This window comes from Pipra filicauda, unplaced genomic scaffold (genome assembly GCF_003945595.2).
Source record: "Pipra filicauda isolate LSUMZ 115617 unplaced genomic scaffold, ASM394559v2 scaffold82_size2718185_pilon, whole genome shotgun sequence".
Classification (NCBI taxonomy): domain Eukaryota; kingdom Metazoa; phylum Chordata; class Aves; order Passeriformes; family Pipridae; genus Pipra; species Pipra filicauda.
In genome coordinates, this window is record NW_024105009.1 from 325973 (window position 1) to 341910 (window position 15938).

Consider the following 15938-nt stretch of genomic DNA (forward strand, 5'->3'; position numbering starts at 1 on the left):
TCTGCTCCCAAGAACTAATTGGAACTGTTGGAAGCCCTGAATTTTGAAACAAATCACACAGAAATGTAAGATTTTTCCTGTAAATTAATCCACTAATAAATAATTTTTTTGAAAAAATCTTCTTATAAAGATACTCCTTCTTTAAAATATCTTCTTATTTGAATTTAATATTTATTATCTCATGGGTGCATGATTAACTCCGTATCAGTAGGTACATAACTTGTACATTCTGAGATATATCTAATGTCTACCAAAGGAAAAAAATAAATCATTTAGATCTGGAACAGTGATCACAATGGAAGTTTCATTTGCAAAGGATTTATGGGGACTTGAAGTGAGTATTATGTTTTGAATAAATGCACCATTGACCAGTATCAGATTTCCATAGGCTTTATCTTGTTTTTCCTAAGCAACTGCTCATAAACTTTTTTAATATCTTGACTAGCATGATAGTGCTACTTGCAAATCTGTTCATAGAGCTATTAATCTATGATACTGCAATCTAAAGAAAGGAATCACACTTACTTACTCGTTCCTTTCACTATTTCATTTAAAAAACATAAATAACAAGTCGACAGGGTTTCTTTGTGCTTCTTTCTTTCCAGCTAACATGTTAAATATTTCAAGAAAGGTTTGTCAAGACATCACAAAAGTAGGTCTCAGTTCTGATCTGAACTTTATTGAACTCTGCTTTCATGTAACAGGAAGGAAAAACAAGGGTAGATTTGATCAGTCTGCGCCCATGACTCAATAGCCACAGCAAACTCTCAGCGCTTTTAATTCCTGTGTCAGAGCAGTACTTAGATGAATTTAGTGGAATCAAATGTGCATAAAATCTGAAGGGAAAAGAATGTCCTGTGTCTCATGACGGAGAAATTTGACTTCTAAGGCAAGTCCAACACGTGGGCTCCCTCCCTCCTCTCCTTTCTTCCCTCACCTCTCCCTGCAAGCGTAGTCACTGACTGTCCCTGCATGTCCCACTCTCAGCACGAGCCCTGTGGGACAGGTCTGTTGGTGGCAGTAGGGTCAGCAGAGGCTGCAACTGGACAGTGACAGACACAAATGTGAAAACAGCCCAGTCCTGCAGTGACAGGCTGATGAGAACCATGCAGGCACCTCCATAGCCAGGTGGGATTGTATTTGATTCTGTGGGGGACACCAGGGCTCCTTTCTCTGCTTGTAGCAGGTCTCTGTTGGGCTGATGGCCTGGAGCCATGGAGTTTTCAGATGGCTGTTCACGCTCGTGGCCAGACCAGGCATCCCATACACCAGCATGTCATACCTACACAAGGGAGAGAGACTGGCTGTAAAGCTTCAGTTTTGAAGAAAAAAAAAACATATTGAGTTGGAAGGCTCACAATTAAGAACTGGGAAAACTTTCGTTTCGGTTGGAGCTACATTTTTTGCCGCCTGTTGCTTCCAGCCAACTAGACGAGAAAAATGATCTTTGCTTTTTGCTGCAATGCACACGTATCAGTACATGTAGTCCAGAGACAGAGACACACACCTTCATGTAGCTGTGATAACGAAGGACTGGGTTTGCTCAGTTGCTAAGGAAGCTAAAGGGCTGTGCTGGAGGACTGGGGGCAGTGGAATCTCTGCCCAGGCTGTGAAGGAGCCGTGGGTGTCGGCGGGTCTGTGCTGATGGGGCTGGGAGGAGGGACTCGATGTGTTGCAACACAGCTCGAGCTCTGCCCTGCCACCCCCTCACGGGTCACATCACTGACACATCGCACAGAGCTGTGCTGTATAATGCAGCCATCTGCATTTCTTTGCTTACCCAAGGTCTCCAAGCACTCCACAAATACTGCTGGAGTCCCCCATTGTTCTGGCAAAATTACTGTCACCTCTTCTATTTCTCTGGAGCACGCAGGAGGTATTAAACAGAATTCAGGAGTTTTTGTTTCTCTTCTGCTTTAGGCAGTGGGCTCATTGTCCCCACTGCTTGTCTTCTACACTCACCAAATATCTGTAGGCAGAGGACATGCTTGGCTTTCCCCACTTCCTGGGCCAAGTCCTGGTGGACTGACATCCTTAAGCAATGATTTCAGTGGGACCACTCTTGCTGTACAGCACCCTTAGTCAAGGGCTTACAGGGAAGAATTCCTCTGAGGTGTGTAGGATGAGAACAAAACCCAGTGGAAAGGGGTTTAGATCCTCACCTAAGACAGACCAGCTTGCTGGAGCCCCTGGTTTCCCTCTGAGGAGGACTGGTCAAGAGAGTATCTTTGCACAGGGGCTGCAAAAGGACTTTGCAAGAGCAAAGTGAGATTTGGACGTTGCTTGCGTTGTTAAAGTGTGTTTGTTCAAGTTGAAAGATAAAGGCGTGGATGGTTAGTGTTTAGGAAAACATGTTCATGGACAGTTTGCTGGAGAAACTGGTAAAGGATAATTCATCTTCTGTCCCTGTCCTGTAATACCTGAGGCTACTGCTGCCTTTCCTTACCCGTGAGGTACCAGGGATACTGCAGTGTGTGGCTGGGGATAGCAGGTACACTTCAGCTGGAGCCTTTCTCTTTTGAATGCATAAATGTTTCGTTTATGTTTCTAATGTGTACCCGCATTCAAAGGTGGTGCTCAGGTGGCTCAAAGAATTCTTTGAATTGGTGTCCATGCAAGGTATTGTTACTGAGTTGTTTCTATATTATTACATTTCGAGTTCAGTGTGCCTTTATAGTGGGATCTGCATTCTGCAACCAGGGAGAAATTAATTCCTTAGATCTCATTTACCTTACATCCGTTTATAATGTACTAAGTTTTAGAATATTTTTATTTTCCTCTGCCAAAACAATAATTTTATTACTTTCAAAGCCATTAGAGGTATTGTGAAGAACTGAGCATATTACCTAAGAACCATTTCCCCCCAATTTTCTTTTGTATGTAAGTACCAAATACCTATAAAAATTCTATGTAATAGTTTCAGTATATCCCATTGTATATCTAAGACTCTAAAAACGTCACACACGCCAGATCTGAAAGATGTTACCGATACCCGGCTTTCCATGAACTCCTATTCACCAGAACCCCGGCGAGGGGCAGGATACACGGGGATGCTTTATGACCCTATACAGCCCCGTGATTTATACTGAGCCTCGTCTTAGCAGCACGCTAATAAATTTGTCGGAGTGGTACCTCGCCGCTGGCTGAAGCCCCACCTCGCAGCCCTGCGGGCACCGCCCGGGGGCAGGTGCGGGAGGCGGAGCGGGGCCGCCCCGCGGGTTGAACGCGGGGTCAGGGCCGCGGTCCCGGCGGGGCCGGGCCGGGCCGGGCCCATCAATTTCCCGTGCTCGGTGCCTGCGTCCCGGCGCGGCACTAATGCGGAACAAATTGAGACATATCCTCTCCGTAATTAGTTCCAGCGCTCCCAAGATTTACGGGACGGCAATGGCCCGAGCCCGGCCCGCCGCCGCTGCACGGCGGGCTCGGCGCTGGAGGGGGGGCGGCCCTCGCCGCGGCCAGCGGGGGAAGGAGCCGGGGCGAAGGGAGATGCTCAGCACCCCTCGGGCTGTTCCCTATCACCGCCGCTGCCCTCCCACCCCGCCCCGCGCTGGGCCGGGGTCCCGCCTCGGAGGGACCCGCCTGTGCCCCGCTCCTGTCAGCAGAGGGACGGGGAGAGGTCGCGCATCTTCCCTTCTTTGCGCATCAAAAAAACCCGAAACAAAACAAAAAAACCCAAAACTCATTTCCCCTCACCGGATGAACAAAATGTCCTCTATCCAGCTCGAAAGCGTTCCAGTGCCCCCGTCAGCCCGGACAGGGAAGGCCGGTCCCGCCTTGCCCGCGGATCCCGGCTCCCGCAGTGCTCGGCAGTGAGGAATGCGGGATCGGGCCCGCAGTGATGAGTTCCTGCCCCTCCGCGCCCTGCGCTCCTGGAGATACTTCGCAGCTTTGTTTCTGCTGCTCTTGGCGCTTAAATAATCAAACTCTGATCAGCTCCCTGAGTGAAAGCAGATAGATCCCCCTGCGTGCTTGGAGCGGCGTGAGCAGGCGTGGAGGGGCTGGGGATTTATCTCTGTTTAAGTCAGTCTCCCCCACCCCCGAGCCGCGCGGGGATCATTTATGGGTTTAGTAAAAGTGTAGTAAGAATTACCGATCCCATAATTGGTTAGTATGGCGGAGGGAAGCGGAACGGGAAAACATCGGCTGGGGAGGTGCTTCAGCGCTGCTCAGGTTGGAGCAAGTTCCCGATCCTGTTTTTCCCAGGATCAAGTGGGACTCTCAATAGAATACTCCTACTCCGGTAAATATCTGTTGTTTAATCTTGTCGAGTATGCCTTCGAGCACAATCGAAGATTAAGCATTATCAGGAATTACCATAGCCATGAAACAACGGGCAGCACAATGAAGCCTAATTGCTGCCTGTCACAGATTTGGATAGGGCCGTGTTTGGAGGAAAGAGGGCAAAACGTTCCGGGCCGCCTGGGTCTGGACACGGACAAAGGAGATGCTGTCCCAGAACTGCCACCTCTCCCCGGCCATTGTTTTCAACTGGGTTTTCCCGGCGTGCGGAACTTGGAGAGATTTACGCCGCATGTGATCGGAATCCGGGTCGGGATCTCTGGGGAAGAGGCAGGCAAGCGTCCCCTGCACGGGGGGAGCAGCTCCTCTCGGCTGCCGGGGCGCCCCCGAGGGCACCTGCCGCCAGTGCTCCCGACCTGGGCTAGAGGAGATTTTTCACTCTCCCTGGTGCTGGATAGAACGGAACGGCTGCGGGAAGTGGCGCTGGCCGTTTCCCAAAAGTCCCCAGCCCGTCCCGGGGTAGAACGGTCCGGGCTTTCCTCCCCCTCCTCAGGCTCCATCGCTGAGGGTTTCTCCCAGGACATCCCGGGACGCGCCTGCCTGGCTCTCTCCTTTCCCCGCACGGCTGAGCAGCCCTGGATGCCCGGGCAGGGCTGGGCTGAGCTGAACTGAGCTGGCAGCCCAGGAATCCCCCGGCCGAGCGCCGCTTTCCCCATCCTCGCTGGGGCTGCTGGCAGCCGCGGGGAGGGAGGATGCGCTGATGGACAAGGGGTCGTCTTGTTTCACCACTGGGATATGCGAGAGAGGCGAAGATTCGGAAAGGCTTCGGCAGTTCTTCCTCTCAGGTGGAATAACGGCAGACCTAAGCGATCAAGAAAACATTTTTTTCCTTTCAGGAAGATTTATCAAGCTAGTTTATTTCAAGAAAAGAGAAAAACCCCACACTATTTCGAAAAACAGCCCACTGCGGGAAAGGCTTTTTCTGTTTTAACCAAGAGAGGTTTAGTTTTCATGGGAAATTAAATACCCTGCTTGGGCTGGCCTAAGACTTCTATTTCTGTATGTGCGTTGTCCATCGTAGAGCCGAAGATCATAGAATCGAACATAGAATCGTTTAGGCTGTAAAAGACCTTTAAGCTATCGAGTCCGACAAACCTCATGTCTTTGTCGGCCACCGAAACGAGCAAACCCAGCAGCAGCCCCGCTCCCGATCCCGCACCTTCCCGCAGCCCCGCAAGGCCCCTGCGGGTACCGGGCAGGGGCCGAGCGCGGTGTGCGGGAGCCCCGGTGCGGCCAGAGCGGGAGGCAGAGCGGGAGCAAGCGCCGAGGCCGGCAGTGTCAGCGAGGGCAGCGCAGTCCCCCCGCACGGGCATGGGCTGCCTTCACAAGCGCCATCCGGGGGTGCTTTAGTTTGCTGAAGAGTCTTAAGAAGCGGCAGATCCTCTAAGCTTAGGGGATATTTACTATCGGCAGAGATAATCAACGAATCTTTCGCACTTACGTTACACGTAGATTTCTGTAATAAGTAGATTTATGCATCAAAAGAGAGATTTTTAAGGGAAATTATCTGAAGATAGTTTGTGAAAAAATAAAGTAAATTTCACTAATAACAAAATCCGACTGTCACGGTTAATTAGTCTTAAGGGAATATGAATTTATACTTGGCTACACCAATAACGACCTATTTTGATTTATTTTGCTGTAGAATTTACCCGTTGAATCTTAAAACATCGCTTCAAAATTGGCGATGCTGGCGGTAACCTTTGATGCCGCGGCGGGAAGGAAACACCGAAAGTGCACATTATCACCGGGAAGAAAAGAGGGTCGGTCTGTCCTGCGGCAGGTAAGCGTTCACGGCGTCTCTGTCACTGCTTTCGCTGCAGAGGGGGGTGAGGTGCGGGTAGGACGCGGCTCTGCGGGGGGGAGGGGACCCCGGAGGCATCTGCGGTGCCGCGGTTTAAAAGCGGCCGAGGACGATGCGCAAGGGACAGAGCGGCGGGTCTGGTACTTGGCGAGTGCCCTGCGCCGGGGCCAACCCTCGGGAGCTGTCCCACGTGTGCTCGTAGAAGCAACATCCCCCACCCCGGCTGATTTTTAATTAGTAGTTCCAAAGGAAGGCGGCAGGATCCCTCTTATTGCCTTTAGTGAGAGCGTGTCCCGCGGGGGCGAGAGGGGCTGAGGGCTCACCTTTGCCCCGGGTCCCGGCAGGCTCTGCCGCCCTCCCCGGGGGCTTCCTGCCGGGACAGTCGGTCTAGGTGAGCTCCCGCACCGCCAGAATCATGGCACCCCTCGCTGCCAGGGCCGCCCCGAAACCCTCCGTGTCTCCTGGGAGGAAGGACCGTCCGGGGATAAACGTGTAAGGTGCCCTCGGGGGCCTTCCCGCCGCCGCCGCTGCCCAGGAATGCGCGCTGAGGAGCTGCTGTCCAGGAGGCTGGGGAGGAAAGAGAGACTCCGGGGCTTCCCAGGAGCAGTGCCAGGTGAATCTCTCAAAAGCAGGTTGCTCACAGCGCTGCCATCCTCCCCCGCCTGCCCAACCCTTCCTTCCCTGTCACGTACAGATAGGTCGGACAGATAGGGCCAGGACTGGGCACACGCCGAGCCCGGTCCCCTTGCAAAGGGCGTCCCCCCCTCCCCTCGCCGGCGGAGCCCTCGGTGCCCTGGCACGGCCGGCCCTGCGCCTCCAGGGACAGGGAACATCCGGTGTGCAGTGCGGGACCACGGGCAGGCAGTCCGGACCCCGCAGGAGCTCGTGGAGACGCAGGTTCCTCCCGCAGCGGGAGAGAGGCACCTGGAAAGACACTTTCCCCTCGCAGGAACGGGGTCCGCCCGCAAAGGGCTGTGTCACTTCCCCTGGCTCCCGCAAGGGCGGAGGCTTCCCCGGGCGGTCCCCGGGGCCTGCGACCCCACAGCCCTCCGGAGTCCCCACGGACACGCACGGAGCTGGCGGGGGAAGTCGTCCAGCACGTACTTACTGGCCACCTGGATCCCTCTAACAGTCTTGCAAGTCTCCCCCAAAGCGAAGGGACGTTAGGGTGAGATTTAGTGGCGCTTGCACCAGAAGAAGGGTGGGAGTGATGCGTAGGGGAGATATATTCTCCCACAGTCACCTCTCCCCCTCCATCCCCGGCTCTCCTCGTTCCCCCCTCCCCCCCGCGTGTCTGGTCCGGCTGGGTTCAGCAGAGCGGGCTGTGGGCAGCCCCTCGGCGGAGGTTGTGTGAATGGAGGATCGGCGTGCTGACTCCTCCTCCCCTGCAAGCGCCTCTATTTGAGCTTTGCAAAGTTGAGGGTGAGCAGGCATCCGAGGTGAGGCGTGCGAGGAGGCTGTGCCCCCCTAGCACGGACAGGCGGACACACGCGCAGACAGACGCGCCGCACACGCGGACACACAGACACGGGCACACCTCACCCTGCCCTGCGCTGCGAGCGGGTGCAACCCCGGAGGCGATCCTGGAGAACAACCTTTCCCTGTCGCTGCTGCCGGCTCCCGCAGGGCTGGACCCGGGGAGCTGCGTCGCGGAGCAAACTTCCCCCAAAGGGCTGAGCTCTTCGGCCTGGTGCCTGCAGCCGGAGCCGGCCTCCGGCTTGGCGGGCAGGGGCCAGGTGTCCTGGAACAAGTGCGGGCCGGGGGGAGACTGGCTGCCCGGCGGCAGGCAGAAGGTCTGCGAGCAGATGGGCTCCGACGTCCGAGACCTCAACGCGCTGCTGCCCTCCGTGCCCTCCCTGCCGGGCAACAGCAACTGCACCATGCCGGTGAGCAGCGCGGCGCAGTGGGCGCCCGTCCTGGACTTCCCCCCGGGGGCCTCCTACGGCTCGCTGGGGCCGCACTCCTTCATCAAGCAGGAGCCGAGCTGGAACGGGTCGGACCCGCACGAGGAGCAATACCTGAGCGCCTTCACCGTCCACTTCTCCGGCCAGTTCACGGGCACGGCCGGCGCCTGCCGCTACGGGCCCTTCGGCGCCCCGCCGCCCAGCCAGCCGCCCTCGGGCCAGGCTCGGATGTTCCCCAACGGGCCCTACCTGCCCAACTGCTTGGAGAGCCAGCAAGCGATCCGCAACCAGGGTAAGGGCCGCGCTGCCGGGCGCCCCGGGCTCGGGGGGCGGCCCCCGGAGGCTCCCGCTCAGCCGGGCCGGGCCGGGCCGCGCCTGATGTAAACAGCAAGCCCAGTCTCCGCGGCAGCCGAGCCGGGTTAGGCGAGCCAGCCTCCCCCTGCCTCCCTTCCCTCCCTGTGCGGCAGCCACGTCGCTCCGGGGAGCTTTAGGAGCCACGATTTGCTCCCCCCCACCCCTCCCGTGGGGCAGTGGATGGCTCTGCCAGGCGGCTGGAGCCCCCAGGCCCCCTGCCCGGGTTGGAGCAGCCTCTCGCCTTCGCAAAGGTTTGTTCGGGCCGGAGACAGCGCAAGTCCTGGAATGGAGGTGGGGCCGGTGGCCCGAGACAATTCCCTCTACATATCTTGGGGGTGATGGGGTGGGGGTGTGTGTGGGGTGTACCTCCAAACCTCCTCCTGAATCCGAAAAGCGCCGTCCGCACGTTAGTGTTTTCAAGCCCCTTGTCGAATTGACCTCGGGAGGGCTGAAAACCTCCGGGCCGGAGTGCACAAACAGGGCCGCCTCGTCGTTTCTTGTCAGCATCTCCAGGACCGGCTGCGCGGTAGCTCTCTGCGGTCCCCGGTGTTTGCACAGCCCTGAGAAACTCCCGTGGGCTGAACGGCCGGGCGGCAGGTCATCTGCCTGTGGCACCGGGATCAGCATCTAATCGTTTTTCTTCCAGTGGCTGCAGTATAAATATCTGTGGGTGCAAACGCGAGGAAGAAGGGAAAAGGGGATAGCCTGAGGGGAGCTTGCCCGAGACTTTTCGGGTCTTGTTCCCTCTCCTTCAGGTGGCCCCGGAGCCGCGGGATGTCGTGAGCTGCCCTGCACTCCCCGGCCCCGGGCGAGGCGTCGGGAGAGTCTGACCAAGGGGAGTGGGGCTGTGGCGGCCTCGAAACCCGAGGGACGGGGGACCGGGAGGGGGTGCGTGGCTCGGCCAGAGCGGGATGAGTCGCCGGCGTCTCACTGCTTTTGGCAGCTCGCAGCTCGGGCTTGCGCCGAGGGGTCAACCGCGTACCCACGGAGAGGGGCTGGGGCTGACCATCCCCGATTCGGGCTGTCCGCGCTCGCTGGCGGCAGGGCACGGGGCAGAGCAGAGGCCGAGGCCGGACGGACGCGCTCGGTGCTGGCCGCCGAGGCGCTCCGGAGCGATGTTTGCAGCGAGGACAGGCAGGGGCGGTGGAGGGGAAGGGGTTGTTCGGCAGCGCGGCCGCGCACGGGCCCCCCGGGCAGTGCCGGGTCGCAGTCCCGATACCACCGCTCTGCTACCCTCGACCCCCCGCCCCTGCCCCGGGGGTCTGCCCGGCGCCGGGATCCAACGTCGGAAACCGCAGAGCCCTGCTGCCGGTCCCGGCTTGGCAGCATCCCTGGAGCTGGGGAGAGGCGCGGCCTCGCCGAGGTCCCGGAGCAGCTCCGTGTCCCGCGGGGTCCCAGGCTCCGGCTACGGGACGGGAGGGGAGCGGCACAGAGCCCGTCGGGACAAGGGCTCTGCCGGGGAGTTTTAAAAGACATCTGAAAGGATTTTAGACATCGGAGAGGATTTGTAATCGCTGGGCCGAAATAGCGACGAGAAGATGGAGGGAAGGGTGAGGGAAATAAATTCGGCCCTGCGTTAGCCAGGGACAAAATAGCTGCGACCCCGCGCCATCCTACTTAACCACCATCGCCCGGGTTTAACCACCCCGAGTAGAAACGGAGCCTTTAACCCACCAAAGCTGGGTTAAACCACGTTGGGCTTTACTCGGGCTCGGCGCCCTGCGGGCGGTGCTCGGCCCGCGGCACCACCAGCCCCGCACACCCCCGCACCTGTGCGTGCCCGGAGAGCCGGGGCAGAAGGGCTGACACCTCTGCACCTCCCCGGCCCTGGGCACCGAGGCCCCGCAGGAGCCTGGGGAAGGCTCCGTGGCGGGGAGCAGGGACGGTGTTCCGGCTCCTTGCCGGGCTCTGCCAGGCCGAGCTGCCTCGATGCGGGCTCGGGGGATCCCCTCGACTCGGATTTCCCTTCCCGCACGTGCAGCACTGCGGCTTAGCCACAATTATTTTCGGCGGCACGCAGAGAGGGTGCTCCTCCTTCGGCAAGGAGGAATTCGTCAAAGGGTGTTTGCCTTTTTTTTTTTTTCTTTTTGTGGATGGATAAAATGTTCTTGCTTTGGCTCTCCTCAAGGTTGAACTCCTTTTTTTTTTTTTTTTTAGACGGTTCCTCCGACCGTGGGAAAGATGCTACCTTGGCTCTGCGATGACATTTCTGCCAAGTCTGGGATGGGGTGGGGGTTAGGAAACTAAGGCTTTGAAACCTCTGCCCAGTTTTCTTCTTCTCCTTCGCCTTTCATCCAGCTGGGCTCCTCCAACAACTGGATGCCTCCAGCGGGCCCCGTTCTCCAACAGATGTACAACTTTCAATTATTTTCAGCACATTTTAATCAGGACTGGTTCTGATAACGCCCTAATTAAAGAGACCTCGCTATCGGCAGCTCGGTTCAGAACTCAACTTTCTTATCACATTCCTGAAGCTTTGGGTCAGGCAACACCGGAAAATGCGGCCAAAACCTCGTTCTGCTCTGAGCTGAGTTTTGAAGGTCACCGAAACTGTGTGGCGGGCCAAAAGTAACGTAGAAAGTGTCAGTGTTTTCTGAAAGTTAAAAAAGAGGCACAGGGAAATGGGGGAAAGGGAGTTGAAGGTTGAGCCTCCACCCTGAAGGCTGAGGGAGGAGATAACGAGCGAGAAACAGCTGTAGGATGGGAGCCCGTAAGGTACCGGCTTGTCAACGCTGCTCGAGTCGCCGCGACAGGAGCTCTGCTCTTAGGGTCAGGGCGATGTGAGAGACATGTGGCTGGGAACAAGCCAGTCCCACTCCTATCCCAGCCCCGCAGTCTCAGGGTCGACCTAAAATCATCGAGAAGGTGAAGGTTTCAAAGTCTTCTGGCTTATATTTTTTCTTCTCCCCTCGTTTCTCCCGCTCAGCCGCGCAGGTTAATGACATCCTGTGATGTCGCTGGATCCAGCCTGTCTGCAAAGAGAATAAAATGGAGAAGCAACATTCGGATCCCTTTGCTGCCTCTGCATTTTATTCTCCCTGAAACCCGCTGTGATCACCGACCAGCGGCGGTGAGAGACCTGCCCTGCGCCGAGCACCCGACATCGAAGGGAAACTGAGAGAAGCGCCTGAAAACAATCCCGAGTGCTCCCTCTCTACTAACAAAATCCCTCTCCAGCCACACAGCCCATCCAGACGGGTCTGTGGAGGATGACCGTGCTGGAATAAGCAGGTTAAGGGAGAGGAGTGTGAGGGAGGAAGCGGTCGTAGTCCCTTTGGTTTCTTTTCCCAGCCCGCGTCGGACTTTTTGTTTTGTTTTGTGGTTTTTTGTTTTGGTTTTTGGTTTGTTTTTTTTTTTGGTTTTTTTTTTTTTTTTTTTTTTTTTTTTTTTTTTTTTTTTTTTTTTTGAGTGACTCTCGGAGGAGCTTGGTTCTCGGGGTAAATGCTGATGAGCCGAGAAGCCTCCGAGATAATATTACTTTGTAATTACTTTTTTAGCTGAAGTTGTTTAGCCAGCTCCAAGTCATTAATGAAAGTTGGTGTCCAAGCACCTGATTTACGATTCCGTGTCGGCCCGGGGTCAGCAGAGGTGGTCTCTTTCCATCTGAATCTGCTCCGTGTAGGAAACAAAATAGGCTGTTTATTATTTTGGAGAGCAATTTTCACTGAAAGGAGGAGTTTTATTTTTGCATGTAACATTCCGCCTCTTTATTGCAGACTCTTCAGAAAGCGGCTCTTAAAAAAATAAAGAAAAAAAAAAGCAAGATTAAAGGGTAACTTCTAAATTGGAAACGCCAGATGAGTACACTAAGCAGATGGGAATCTTCCTCTTTAATATGAGCAACAATTAATGAAAACATCCTTTTTATTACCGAAGCCGATCTGTTCTCTTTAAGCACAAACGAGACTTCCGACTTTCCGCCCCTCGGAGCGGGCAGCCCGGCTCGGCTCTGCCCGCAGCCGGGGGGTCCCGCGGGGGTCCCCGCGCCCGCAGCCTTGCGAAGTGCGTGTGCTGAGAGGGGCGGTGGGAGAGTGAACGAAGGGGGCACGCTCTGGGCCTGTCCTTTTCCTCAGCGCCGGCAGCAGCCCCGCGGGTGCGATAATCGCGAAGTATTTGGGAGCCCGCGGCGCTCGGCCGGGCGTGGGCTCCTCTCTCTCGACGCCTGCTCGGAGGGGCTTGTCGGGGAGCGCCTGCTAACCCCGCTGTGGTCTCTTCGGCAGGTTACAGCACCGTGGCGTTTGACGGGACCCCCAGCTATGGCCACACGCCGTCTCACCCCGCCGCTCAGTTTACGAACCACTCCTTCAAACACGAGGACCCCATCAGCCAGCAACCCTCCTTAGGTAATTTCAGCCTCCGCGGGAGCCCGTCTCGAAGGGTTTTGCCGCCCGGCTGGCAATCCGGGGTGGCTCCGGAGTCGTACCGCTGCCCCAACCCCCTGCAGGCCTGGCACAGATGCCCCGATGCTGGAGGACGGGGCCCTGGCGCCCGCTCTGCAGCGCAGGGCGAGTGGAGGGGCGGCCGGTCGCCGCAGGGGTTAACTCTTTCCCGCTTTCTCCGCAGGGGACCAGCAATACTCGGTGCCTCCCCCGGTGTACGGCTGTCACACCCCCACCGACAGCTGCACGGGTAGCCAGGCCCTGCTCCTCCGGACCCCCTACAACAGGTACCTCCGCCGGCAGGGGAGCTTTGCCTTCCCTCCTTTCGCGCGGGTTGTTGCTGGGACGCGGTCTCTCTCCCCCGCATGCCGTTCAAACAGCTTGTCCTTTACACAGGGAAACAGATTTATTTTTATCCTTCTCAAAAGAAAAAAAAAAAAGATTCGCACGTAAAACCCAAACCGTACCAAACAAACCCAAACCAAACCAAAACCCCAAAACCAAACCAAAACCCAACCCAAACAAACAAACTAAACCTCCAAAAAACCAAACCCCACAAAACGAAAAAAAGACTCTGCGCCTTCCGCCCCGGACCCCGACGTGTCCCGGAGATTTCCCGGTCCGCCTCGCCCTCCCGGGCCGGAGTTCGCGGGGGACGGCGGCCCTGGCAGAGCATCCATCCCGGGCGGGCTCGGGAGAGCCGCTCTCCAGCGGCAGGTGCCGGCCGCCTCTGGGAGAAGGGAGCCGGGCTGCCTGTTCTCCTTGGAACACTCCTGCCCGGTAGCCCGCTGGTGCAAAAACTTTGGGATTTGCCCTTAACCACGCCGGTGGGATTTACCCGGGACAGCCCAGCTGACTCTGGGGCTACAGGGACCCGCTGCTGGCCCGGCCCCTACGCCTTCTTCCCGCAGCCCCGGAGCTCTCCCTCGAGGCCGAGAAGGTGTAGGAGCGCTGGTTGGTGAGCAACAGTGATAGGCAGAGCGTGATGCACGCAATTAAAACTCAGGTCCGTCTGAGGGCTTCGTCTTGCAGACCAAGAGCCCTTCCGGTGGCTTCCAGAAGTGATGGGAACTGGCCTGCAGGGAGGTTATTTATTGAAATCGGGGCAATAAACCTATCGGATTTCCTTGCTGGGAGAAAGGTGCGTCTGGAGCTTTGCTGCAAGCAACGAAATCTCTTTGCCAACAGATGGGCCTGTGGCAAGCGCGGCTTCCCGTTTGTTTTTTTTTTTTTTTTCGGTCTGACATGGGGGCTGGGCGTTGGAGTTTTACAATGTGTTTAGTGAGTAAAAGAAGTTTCCCAAAATTTATTCTTCAACTTTTTGTGAACTTGGAGCCAGTCCCGTATCTTGGAGTTGCTAAGTAACTCTCGCACACAAAACAATGTGCCTCTGAGAAGGAAGCCGCGAGCGGCTCCTCTTGTAGGCCGGTTATATCATCTCTGATTAATCAACACTGGACGTGAGACAACAAAATTCTGTCACTTCCAGAAGCCCCTTCGCTAATGAACGTGAGTTGACGTCAAGGGAAGGAGGGAATGAGGTAATGAAGGAAGGAAAGAAGTCTATCCAGAGAGATTAGCTCGCAGAATAATTGGCGGGGCGAACTCCTGCGCTGAAGTGACAGAGATTGCTCGCCGTGCGGGGAAATCTATAAATATGGTTTGTAGGGAGGCTCGGAGACGGCAGTTCCGAGCGGCCGCGGGCAGACACCGTTCTCCCCAGTCCCACCAGACCCCAGGGCTCCCCATCGCCCCGCTCCTGGAAGCGGCAACACCTGGGAGATGTGATTCCGATAGGAGATCGCTGATAGTGTCGAGAGCTCTCTCCTCCATGTGCCTCCACTGAGGCGGCGTCGGGCAGGGGGTGAGCACAGCGGTGTCACTGCCTTAACACGGCCACCTCCCGCCCAGCGCTTCGGGACCCCCACCTGAGGTCGGATTTCCTCCCGACCTCAGCCTTGATCCTGCCCTACTCCCTGGAAGGTTTACGGTTTACTCCGATAGGATAAGAATTTAAGCCCTTAAAGCTCACAGAAGCCAATACTGATGTGTGGGGGTGTAAGTCAGGCAGAACTTGTTCCACGTCGAGGGCAGCCCCACAGATCTCCCGCATTGAGGCCCGCACAGGTGGGCGAGCTCCGTGCGGCCTCCCCTTAATAAAGGAGATTAATAAGTGTCCTCCTAGTGAACACATTCAAAAACGCCTAGGAAAAAACCCGATCTTCCTAACAAACAAGTGTTCTTCCTGTGGATGACTAGTTGCGGTGCAGAAAGGGAGGGGATTCATTTGCCGCATCTCCAAGGCCCTGAAAAAGGCCTCACTGTCCTTATCCATATTTATATTGATTTGGCTAAGTTGTTTTTTTTTGGTTTTTTTTTTTTTTTTTTTTCAAGACCGCATTTATTCTGCACCTCCTTTGCGAAGGTTTCTTTCACTTTTCGCAGTTCGGGTGAAGTTTGACAGCTCTGCTTTGACAAGTGATTTGCTCGGTCGCCGCATCCGAGCGCCGGGGCCGGCCGTGAGGGATGCTCATCCCTGGAAGGGGGGGTGGTTCATCCTTCCGCGAACTGGCTGGGGACGGCAGGCGCTATCGTTCGCCTTGAGCAGTGGAGAGGAGGGTGATGTGGCGGAGGAGACGAGGTCGGGGGCGGGAGGTGTTGCCTCTCTCTCCGGGGGGATGCGCCGGCCGGTGTTTGCCCTGCAGCACCTCCTCTCTGGAGTAGCGCTCGGGCGTTGTTTGTGGTCCCTCGCCCACTCCAAGGTGGGTCTGCTCCTCCTTGCGTAGTCCTGTCAGGGCCACACTCTCGTGTCGAACACGACCCTAAGGGTGATGCCTGGGCGGGCAGAGGTGAAGCGAGAGAGCACCGCGAGGAGGTGTAAAGGAAGCCACCTCCATCCGATGCTCTCTCTTCCCGCTCCTCGCCATGTCCCCGGCTGGCTGCAAGGGACCGCTCTGGGCTTCCCCGCTCCCCGAGGGACCCGCGCAGGGTCGCGGGTGGGCGTGGGTAGGAGGGTCCCTCCGCCAGCACAGCTCCCGGCCTGGCTGGTGCCCGTCTACAGTGCGGGGGCACTCGGGGAAAGGGCCTCGCCATCCCTCCCGTAGCGAGGCAAAGCAGTGGGGAAGGCGGCAGCTTGAAGGAAATGGTTAAAAGATCGTAATTCTTATACTGGAAGCAAAACTCTCTCTGAAATCTCTC

At 56.6% G+C, this 15938-nt stretch overlaps 1 protein-coding gene and 1 long non-coding RNA gene across 4 annotated transcripts in view; both read left to right on the forward strand.

The window, feature by feature from the left end:
* The window catches only part of LOC113995586, a 50170-nt gene extending 44115 nt beyond the window's left edge, over positions 1-6055 (forward strand). The window contains exon 4 of the long non-coding RNA XR_005566939.1: positions 5945-6055. This is a non-coding gene — a long non-coding RNA (uncharacterized LOC113995586). The remainder of the gene's footprint in view (positions 1-5944) is intronic.
* A 1481-nt stretch (positions 6056-7536) lies between these two features.
* WT1 (WT1 transcription factor) overlaps positions 7537-15938 on the forward strand; it is a 36306-nt gene continuing 27904 nt past the window's right edge. For 2 of the 3 annotated variants that reach the window (XM_027735785.2, XM_027735786.2), the window contains exons 1-3: positions 7537-8299; positions 12582-12704; positions 12925-13027. In XM_027735785.2, the coding sequence (XP_027591586.1) occupies positions 7909-8299; positions 12582-12704; positions 12925-13027 (617 nt within the window). In that variant the 5' untranslated portion in view covers positions 7537-7908. The remainder of the gene's footprint in view (positions 8300-12581; positions 12705-12924; positions 13028-15938) is intronic. The other variant, XM_039390488.1, reaches the window with a different exon arrangement.